General features: G+C 41.0%; 1 protein-coding gene across 1 annotated transcript; it reads right to left on the reverse strand.

Moving 5' to 3' along the window:
* Nucleotides 1-2,924: 2,924 nt before the first annotated feature.
* On the reverse strand, nucleotides 2,925-4,383 carry LOC105495555 (ABO, alpha 1-3-N-acetylgalactosaminyltransferase and alpha 1-3-galactosyltransferase). Its single transcript, XM_011765269.2, is given in 3 exon segments — nucleotides 2,925-3,575; nucleotides 3,577-3,627; nucleotides 3,700-4,383. Coding segments are annotated over 3 exon segments (858 nt in total). The 5' UTR covers nucleotides 3,903-4,383; the 3' UTR covers nucleotides 2,925-2,971.
* Nucleotides 4,384-11,029: the final 6,646 nt, after the last annotated feature.

Here is an 11,029-nt window from a genome sequence, read left to right on the forward strand (position 1 = left end):
GGGAGGCTGAGGCAGGAGAATGGCGTAAACCCGGTAGGCGGAGCTTGCAGTGAGCCACTGCACTCCAGCCTGGGCGACAGAGCGAGACTCCGTCTCAAAAAAAAAAAAAAAAAAAAAAAAGAAAAAGAAAAGTCAACTTAATTTCCAAGTTCTACATTTCATTCAGATTTTTTATTAAAAAAAAATACAAAAAACTAGCCGGGCGAGGTGGCGGGCGCCTGTAGTCCCAGCTACTTGGGAGGCTGAGGCAGGAGAATGGCGTAAACCCGGGAGGAGGAGCTTGCAGTGAGCTGAGATCCGGCCACTGCACTCCACCCTGGGTGACAGAGCGAGACTCCGCCTCAAAAAAAAAAAAAAAAAAAAAAATTAAACTCTGCACTTTAGATTGTTTCTGCTAATAGAACACATTTTATATAAAATCCTGATTATAACACAATTGATAATTTTTCTTGAAATGAGGCAGGATAAATGTATACTAGAAAGTAAATATAGGATAATAATTTTTAGTAGAGACGGGGCTTCACCATGTTAGCCAGGATGGTCTTGATCTCCTGACCTTGTGATCTGCCCACCTTGGTCTCCCAAAGTGCTGGGATTACAGGCTTGAGCCACCGCGCCTGGCCTGTGTGAGGTACTTAACTGTGAAGTGTAAAAGCTTAAATCTTTAGGATAAAGTAGACAAAAAATATTTTATGACCTCAAGGGAAGGAAGGATTTCTTAAATAAAACAAAAAAGCATATATGATAAAGAAAAATACAGGTAAATTCAAGGATTCTGTTCATCAAATAAGTAAAACAAAACAAAACAAAAAAACATACCACAAACTGGAAGAAGATATTTGCATCACGTATAACTGGAAAATGTTATTGTGAGGAATGCTAATGAATCAATAAGAGAAAGATACATGGCCAAATAGAAATACGGGTAAAATACATTATTAGGCATTTCACAGAAAAAGAAACTCAAGGCCAGGCACAGTGGCTCACGCCTCTAATCCCAGCACTTTGGGAGGCCGAGGCGGTGGATCACAAGGTCAAGAGATCGAGACCATCCTGGACAACATGGTGAAACCCTGTCTCTACTAGAATACAAAAAATTAGCTGAATGTGTATTCCCATGCCTGTAGTCCCAGCTACTTGAGAGGCTGAGGCAGGGGAATCACTTGAACCCGGGAGGCAGAGGTTGCAGTGAGCTGAGATTGTGCCACTGCACTCCAGCCTGGCAACAGAACAAGACTCCATCTCAAAAAAAAAAAAAAACAAGAAAAGAAAAGAAAAAAGAAAACTCAACTAGTCAACTAGTCAACTCAACTTAAAAATATATATAATTTCATTAGCATTTCCAGACATGCAAATTAAAACCATAAGGAGTTACTAGTTCAAATTCACAAGATTGTCAAAAATTTGAAAGTTGAGAAATAAAGCCATGTAGCATTATCTAATAAAGTTGAATATGTACATATGATATATTCTAATAATTTAACTCCTAAAAGTCTATACCCTAAATAAATTGAGTGAGTGTGTGAAGCAGGCAGCTCTATTCATAATATCAAACACTTCAAAAGAGTGAATAAAGAAATTGTGATATGAATTACTTCATATAAGTAAAAATGAATAAACTACAACTAATGTGGTTGTATCCTGTAAAAAAGCAGAGCAAAAGAAAAATGTTGCAGATAAATGCATACAGTATGATTCTGTTTACATGAAAGAGAAAAATAGATAAAATTAAGCCAACTTTTGTGCACTAGTTTGGCCAATGGCCAAGGCAGGCCCTTGCGAGACTGTGTCACAGGAAGCAGGAGATTATGAGTCCAGGAGCCGCATCTTTGTTCTGAAATAGATCTCATTTCTGATCCCTTATATGCAAGGACAGGCTGAGACTACACATTATATCCACCCTGAGGGGACTTAGGAGAAGCTTAAGGTTGTGACAACTTAACAAACTTGTGCCTGGGCCCAGGATTAGGCCTGCCTAAATGTGTGTGTCGGGAGGAGAGGTGCTAGGCCTAACTAAATGAGGGATGGTGGTGGTGGTGTTGAAACTGGCCCAATTTTATTTTATTTATTTTTTAAATCTCACTTTAAGTTCTGGGATACATGTGCAGAACATGCAGGTTTGTTACATAGGTATACATGTGCCATGGTGGTTTGCTGCACCTATCAACCTGTCATCTAGGTTTTAAGCCCCACATGCATTAGGTATTTGTCCTAATGTTCTCCCACCCCTTGCCCCCCACCCCCCAACAGGCCCCAGTGTGTGATGTTCCCCTCCCTGTATCCATGTGTTTTCATAAAACTGGCCCAATTTTAAACTTACATCCTTTCCAGGAAAATGATCGCCAGGTGTCCTGGCTAATATCAGGAAACTGAGGCTTTCTGGATCACCAAGCACAGAAAATGAGATGCACCTGCTGCCTGTTGACCAACCGCTCTTCTTTACCCCTCCCTAATTCCTATTTTTTCCCCTACATGGTTACCATGAGATGCTAGACCCCTCATTCAACCACCTGCTGCCTGTTGATCAATTCCTCTTTTTTTTTTTTTTTTGAGCTTCCTATTTTCCTTCCCCATTATATGTACCCCGAACTTAAGTCAGAAATGAAGGACAGATTTGAGGTTTGACTCTTGTCTCTCTGGCTGATGTCACCCATGAAATAATGAAAGCTCTCTTTTCTGGCAATACTCATCACCTCAGTGTTTGGCTCTCTGAGTGACAAGCCACAGGACCTGGACTGTACCCCTAGTGTTTGGTAACAGTGAGTGTGCTAGGCCTCAGAAAATTTTCTCAATGAGACAGGAAAAAGAAGCAAAGAGTTGTACCCTTTCTACTAAAACTGGTTTCAATTTAGGATAGCATGCCAGGAGGAAGACTCAGAAGAGCTGTCTGTTGTCCCTCCCCAGCCCTTCCTAAAAGCCTCAATCATCAGTTGTGGATTGCTTGGTGATCCTCTGGAGCAGCCACAGATACTCACGTGCCATCCTGCCGCTGATGGTGGGCAGTCAGCAGCTGCTTATCCCACATGTATGCAGGGGAGAGGACCTTGGTGGGTTTTAGGTGAAGCAGGTACTTGTTCAAGTAGCTCTCATCAGGGCACCTGGCCTCAATGTGGTTGGCTTGGTCGATCATCATCCCCTGGTAACAGGCTGTGGTGAGCCTATAAACCTCCAGCACTGACCCACCGAATAAGGCCCCTGTGTAGTAAAACTCCCCCTTCACCCTCAGGAATATGAGCTGGGACTGAGGCCGGCGTTCATAGATAAAGGTGTCCCGATGGAACCCATAGAAGCCAGGATGGGTGGTGGCAAACAGGGAAGAGAGGATCTCCACACCCACATGGTCACCAAACTTCATGTCCACATCCGCGCACACAAGATGATCCACCTCCCCGAGGAAGCGCTGCTGGGGAAAGTTTCTGATCACCTCCATGCGGTGCCTGGTGATGTCCTGCCAGCGGGCATAGCTCCGGACCTGGAGGATGACCATCCGCTGTCCCTCTCGGAGCTTGATGAGCAGAACGAGATCTGGCCGGTTGGTGAAGATGTAATACTTCACCCTGAATCCCACCATGAAGCAACAGCTTCAGGAAGACTACGTGTTTTCCAAAGGCAAACATGGACAAATACCTAATGTATGTGGGGCTTAAAACCCAGATGACAGGTTGATAGGTTCAGCAAACCACCACGGCACACGTATACCTATGTAATCCAATGGTGGTGTACCCGAACCAGAACTGCTCATTCAGTATGTCAATGTCGAAGGTCCCCTCCCACACAATGGGAGCCAGCCAAGGGGTCATAACAAGGACATCCATCCTAGCGGCCAGTAGTAGATTCACCTGGGAATGCGACATCCTAGACATATTCACCACTGGCAGGCAGTCCATTTCTCTCACTGCCATGCTTGCTCCAGCCAGAGCACTTTCTAGCTTCTGGCTCCTCAGGTTCAGGAAACTATACCCAAAGAAGGCCAAGATGATAGTTAGCGGGAAAAGAAATGTTACACGACAAAGAGAGTAATATTTTGATTTCCCAGGAAGCTTCTGTAGTGGGTTGGCCGTGGTTCTGTGTGTCTCCTGAAGGCTGTGAAGGCGACCTCTCCTGGGTGGGGTGAGGCTGAATCTGAGGTCCTAAGGCCTCCAAGCCCCTACATGCAGTCTACTAGTCCAGCAAATTGCCCAGCCCACCGAGGCTTACTCTGGTGCCACGGGCTGTGCTGGAGTCACAGCAGAACTCTGATAAATTCAGTTATAGTCTGTCTCAGTCAACAGACAACTAGACCTCAAGGACCAGCATATGGGAGAGAAGTCAGGGCTCCTGAAACAGACTTAGGAAACTGACTCAAGGGAGGCCACTGAGCAAGCCCAGGACAGGGATTCTGATGAAAGCAGAGCTGGGCAGGAGCTATCAGGGGACCTGGCCTGGTGGGTAAGGGGCTTGTGATCTCACCTGCCCTTGACACTTCCTAGCTGTGAGACCTTTAGCAGAGAATGAAGTTTCCTGGAAAATGAATAAAATTAAAACCAGACTGTCTTCAAGATCAAACCTCCAGACAGGCTGGTGTGAGCCATCCCTCGGGAGGCCCAATTTGGTACCACAGTGGATGGGACAGATCTACAGATTAATGTTCATTTTCTTTATTCTCCCAATAATCACGTCAAATCTACTGAGCGTTTACTTTTCAAGTATCAGGCTTGTTCTGCTGGGATTAGGCTGCTAAGCTGAATGTGCATTATGTTGTTCAATCTTCACAATAAGCCTGGGCTGCCTGTTATGTTCCATTGGTTTGTGTATCTGTTTTTAATGCCAGTTTCATATTGTTTTGATTACTAGAGCTTTATAATATAATTTGAAATCAGGACGTGTGATGTGTTCAACTTTATTTTTCTTTCTCCTTATTACTTGGGCTGTTACGAGTCTTTTGTGGTTCCATGTTCAACAAATTGTGCTGGGATAACTGGATGTCCACATGCAAAACCTGAAGTTGGGTCTTTAGTTTATTTCATAGGCAAAAATTAACTCAAAATGGATCAAAGACCTAAACCTAAGGGCTAAATCTCTTAGAAGGAAATAGGGTGAAACTTCATGGCATTGGATTAGGCTATGATTTCTTAGATGATACCAAAGGCACAGACCACAAAACTAAAAATTGACAAGTTGGGCTACATCAAAATTAAAAACTTTCCTCCATCAAAGGACACTTTCAAGACAGTGAAAAGGCAACCTACTGAACAGGATAAAATATTTGCAAATTATATATCTGATAAGGATTTATATACAGAACATATGAAGAACCCCTACAACTATATATACACACACACACATATATATACAACCCCAACCCCTACACACACACACACACACACACACAAAAGCAGCCCATTGAAAAAAATGGGCAACGCAATTAGCGGACATTTCACCAAAGAAGATGTATAAATGGCCAAGAAGCGAATGAAAAGATGCTCAATATCACTAATCATTAGGTAAATGAAAATCAAAAGCACAATGAGACCGGGCACAGTGGCTCATGCCTGTAATCCCAGCACTTTGGGAGGCCAAGGTGGGAGGATCACTTAAGGTCAGGAGTTTGAGACCAGCCTGGCCAAAACATAGCAAAACCCCGTTTCTACTAAAAATACAAAATTTAGCTGGCCACGGTGGTGCATGCCTGTAGTCCTAGCTATTTGGGAGGCTGAGGCAGGAGAATCACTTGAACTCGGGAAGCGGAGGTTGCAGTGAGCTGAGATGTGCCATTGCACTCCATCCTGGATGACAGAGCAAGACTGTCTCAAAAAAAAAAAAAAAAAAAGAAAGAAAAGAAAATAGAAAAGAAAAAAGCACAGTGAGATATCACTTTATACCCATCAGGATGGTTATTACAAAAAGAAAAAAAAAACCCTCAACAACAATGGAAAGTAACAAGTAATGGCAATGTGGAGAAATTGTCACTGTTGGCAGGAATGTAAAATGCTACCACTGTTGTGGAAGGCAATGCAGCAGTCTGTCAAAATTAGCATAGTTACCATATGTTCCGACACTTCCACTTCTAGATCTATACCCAAAAGAATTGAAAGCCAAGTCTCAAACAGATGTCTGTACATTCATGTTCATTGCAGCATTATTCACAATAGCCAGAAGGTGGAATCAATGCAAATATCCATCAACTGATGAATGGAAAAACAAGATGTATTATGTACAACTCATTATTAAAAGTGAAGAAAGTTTTGATACATGGAGGGACCTTGAAAACATCATGCTAAATGAAATGAGTCAGATATATAAGGGCAAATGTTGCATTGTAAACCAAAAAGTATCTGAGACAGGTCTCATCAACCTAGAGGTTAATTTAGCTAAGGTTAAGGACATGCCCAGGGTTGGCGGGGGCGCGGGGGGGGGGGGGTGGTGAAAAAAAAAGGAACACAAAACCACATGGACACTCTGTGGGTCTGTGCCTTTTTCTAAAGACGATTTTGAGGGCTTCGGTATTTAACAGGGCAAAGCAGACTGGAGGGGAAAGAGGGAGGGTATGGTCACATTACTGAATCCTCATGTCATAAGAGAAAAGGAGCAGGTAAGGGAATAGTCAATTACGTATTTGTTTCATGCTCAGTAAATCGGCACTTTACATAAGATAAGGTGAACGTAGAGTAGCTACCTGTGAAGATATCTGGCCTTATATCCATAGCTCCATACTTAGGAACAAAAGGGAAAGCAGCTTTTTGCATGACTCAGCTCCCAGTTTAATTTTTTTCCTTTTGGCACAGTGAATTGGGGCCCTGACATTTTATTTCCCTTCCACAATATGCTGTACCTTCTATAAGGTACCTAGAAGGGCCACATTCATAGAAACAGTTACCATATACATTGGACGATAGGTTCCTCTTTAGTCCTCTAGTGGATTCTGCTGCACTCTTAGTACATACCTTTATCCCCATGAAAATGACTGGCCCATTGAACACTAAAAATATAAATTTGAAAAACAAAAATGTGGCTAATGTTCAGGCCAGTGAAGTTTGTAGGCTCATTTTACATTGCCATTAATTTTGTTTGCCGAAACTTTGTGTTTCGACCTCATGATCTGGGCTTGTGGCTATGTAGTCCCTGTACTCTATGCACAAGCAGTAAGCATATTTGCAGCAACAACCTCTCCTTCATCCTTCCCAGAAAGCCAGAGCCACACACCCCGTCCCAATCCTGGTGGACAACTTTGTCTTCTCTCTCTCCCTTTCATGTTGAGACTTTGCATAACATTAATCGCACATCTAAGTCAGTGGTTGATGGATATCATCGTGCTCATGGATTTGTATTTCCCAACATTTCACCCCTTTGAGCTCATAAGTTGTGACCTCTAAGTCTCTAAATTATGTTTTGCCTGCTGGGCCAGGAAAATGTGTTGTTTTCCTCCCTTAATCTGGTAGTAATACAGCTATGAATCTTGTGATCTGTGCAGGGAAGTCTATTATTTATTTCACCCTTTGTTAATATGTTGGTGACTATGAGGTGCTAGTTATAATTCTAGGAATTTGGTATACTCATTGATTAAGAGTGGCAATACCCAGCTTTCATAAAGCTCATTGTAGACCCCAAATATGAAATTATTTACAAAATTTACAAGGGTGACTCAATCTAGTCATGTGTTATTCATTGATGCAGAATTTCGGAGTCTTTCGAGGAAGTATAATTGAGAGAGACTACCAAATTAGGGAATGTAAAAGTATTTGGCACTATGCCTGTGTCTTAACCATTTTCATGTTTTCTAAGCACAGATATGCCACACAGCTGCAATTGGAAGTGAAAAAAATCATCTAAAATGACCCACGTAGGCAATGCACATATAACGTAACTGAACCAAAAATAAGCTATCCAGTGTGTCCCAGAGAATACAGATTAGACAAGAATTCTAAGCTTTGTCCTAAAAGTAAAAGGGTTCAGTCATATGTGTGAATCATCAGCTCTGTTAATTATAAAGCACATACTATGTAGTCAATTAAACATGTTTCACTTCAATGTAGGTAGTTAACTTCTCATTTTAGTTAAAATATTTTAATGGTCTTCAAGCAGAATGTATTTTCCAAGTTATAATGTTCATCTTCTTTCTTAACATGAATGGTTGTGTAGTTTTTTTCAAACATTGATATCCAAAGGAAAACTTTCAAAAGAACTTAATTTAATTGTTTTGTTTCCCATTTTTACCCCTATGTTAAAATTTTCTTTTCAATGACCTGATTGTTTTATTCAACTGAGGCTCCCATATTGCTTTATTCAGCTGCCACCTCCCCAGCCACAGTACCAAAGACTGCAAGTAGCTGGTCCCGCATCGTCTTACTAGTTGAATTTTTAAAATTATCTTTACATAGACAGGTGTTTTATACAAAGGTCCTTTGCTGGCCCACTTTGATTTCCTTTAACTTCATATTGCTTTTACAAAGAATCACTTCATTAAACTCTTAATTACCCTGCTTTGAAAAGAGTTGTCTGTTACCTTCCAGGACCCTCACTGACAAGAGTTATTGGAACCAAGAAGATCCTAGGAAACAGATGTACAAAATGGGATTTGGGGATTGGTTTGATCACATATTAAAGGAGAATAAGTATAACTAATTTTATGGCACTTTGCTTTCTTGAGCTTTGCATAAGCTGTGTTTTTTACAAATTGAAGGTTTGTGGCAACCTCGCACTGAGCAAGTCTATCAGCACATTTTTCCAGCAGCCTGTGCTCCCTTTGGGTCTCGGTGTCACAGTTAGGCAATTCTCACAATATTTCAAACTTTTCCATTATTACTGCATCTTTCATGGTGATCGGTGATCACTGATCTTTGATGTTACACTGTCGTTGTTTTGAGGCACCACAAACCACGCCCACCACCATATAAGATGGTGAACTTCATGGAGAAACGTATATTTCCTTACTGCTCCACCAACCGGCCATTCCCCCAACCCTCTCCCTCACCTTGGGTCTCCCTATTCCCTGAAACACAACAATATTAAAATTAGGCCGATTAATAACCCTATAATGGCCCCTAAGTGTTCAAGTAAAAGGAAGAGTCACATGTCTTTCACTTTAAATCAAAAGCTAGAAATGATTAATTTAGAGAGGGAGGTTGGCCAAAAGGCAGGCCTGTTACATCAAATGATTAGCCAAGTTGTGAATGGAAAGGAAAATTTATTGAGGGTAATTAAAAGTGCTACTTTAGTGAACACACAAATGATATGAAAGGGAAACAGTCTTATTACTGATATGGAGAAAGTTTGAGTGGTCTGGGTAGAAGCTCAAACCAGCTACAACATTCCCTTAAGCCAAACCCTAATCCAGAACAAGGCCCTAACTCTCTTCAATTCTATGAAGATTGAGAGAGGTAAGCCAAACCCTAATCCAGAGCAAGGCCCTAACTCTCTTCAATTCTATGAAGGTTGAGAGAGGTAAGCCAAACCCTAATTCAGAGCAATGCCCTAACTCTTTTCAACTCTATGAAGGTTGAGAGAGGTAAGGAAGCTGCAGAAGAAAAGTTGGAAGCTAGCAAAAGTTGGTTCACAAGGCTTAAAGAAAGGAGCCATTTCCACAACTTAAAAGTGCAAGGTGAAGCAGCAAGTGCTGTCCAGAAGATCTAGCTAAGATCATTGATGAAAGTGGCTATGCTAAACAACAGATGTTTTTATGTAGATTAAACAGACTTCTAGTGGAAGAAGATGCCATCTAGGAGTTTCATAGCTAGGAAAAAAAAAAAAAAGTCAATGCCTGGCTTCAAAGGACAGGCTGGCTCTTATTAGGGGCTATTGTAGCTGATTAGTTTACGTTGAAGCCAATGCTCATTTACTTTTCCAAAAACCAAAGGACCCTTAAGAATTACATGAAATCTACTCTGCCTGTGCTCTATAAATGGAACAATAAAGCCTGGATGACAGCACATCTGTTTACAGCATGGTTTACTGAACATTTTATGCCCACTGTTGAGAAATACTGCTTAGAAAAAAAGATTCATTTCAAAATAATTACTGCTTATTGACAATGTGCCTAGTCATCCAAGAACTTTGATGGAGATGTATAAGGAGATTCATGTGGTTTTCATGCCTGCTAACATAATATCCATTCTGCAGACCATAAATCTAGGAGTAAGTTCAACTCTCAAGTCTTATTATTTAAGAAATACATTTTGAAAGGCCATAGCTACCATAGATAGTGATTCCTCTGATGGATCTGGGCAAAGTAAATTGAAAACCTCCTGGAAAGGATTTGCAATTCTAGATGCCATGGAGAACATTCGTGATTCAGGAGAGGAGGTCAAAATATCAACATTAACAGGAGTTTGGCAGAAGTTTATTCCAGCTCTCATGGATGACTTTGAGGGGTTCAAGACTTTAGTGGAGGAGGTAAGTGCAGATGTGGTAGAAATAGCAAGAAAAGAGAATGGGAAGTGGAGCCTTCAGATGACACTGAATTGTTGCAATCTTATGATCAACCTTGAACAGATGAGAAGTCGCTTCTTATGGATGAGCAAAGAAAGTGGTTTTTGGAAAGTGACTCTATCCCTAGTGAAGATGTTGTAAACATTGTTGAAGTGACAACAAAGGATTTAGAATATTCCATAAACTTATTAATAATTTATAAAGCGGTGGCAGGGTATATGAGAGGATTTACTCCAATTTTGAAAGAAGTTCTACTGACAAAATGCTATCAAACAGCATTGCTTGCTACAGATAAATATTTCCTTAAAGGAAAAAAATCAATTGATGCATCAAATTTCATTGCTGTCTTATTTTAAGAAATTGCCACAGCCACCCCGACCTTCAGCAACTACCACCGTGATCAGTCAACAGCTATCAAGACAAAAGATTATAACTGGCAGAAGGCTCAGATGATCATAAACATTTTTGGTAATCAAGTATTTTTAAGGATGGTACCCACATTTTTTAAAAGACAATGCTATTGCACACTTAATAGACTACAGTATAGTGTAAACATAACTTTTATAGGCACTGAGAAACTAAAGAATTCCTGTGACATACTTTACTATTTATTTATTTATTTATT

The sequence above is a fragment of the Macaca nemestrina genome, chromosome 20 (assembly GCF_043159975.1).
Source record: "Macaca nemestrina isolate mMacNem1 chromosome 20, mMacNem.hap1, whole genome shotgun sequence".
NCBI classification, from domain to species: Eukaryota; Metazoa; Chordata; class Mammalia; order Primates; family Cercopithecidae; genus Macaca; species Macaca nemestrina.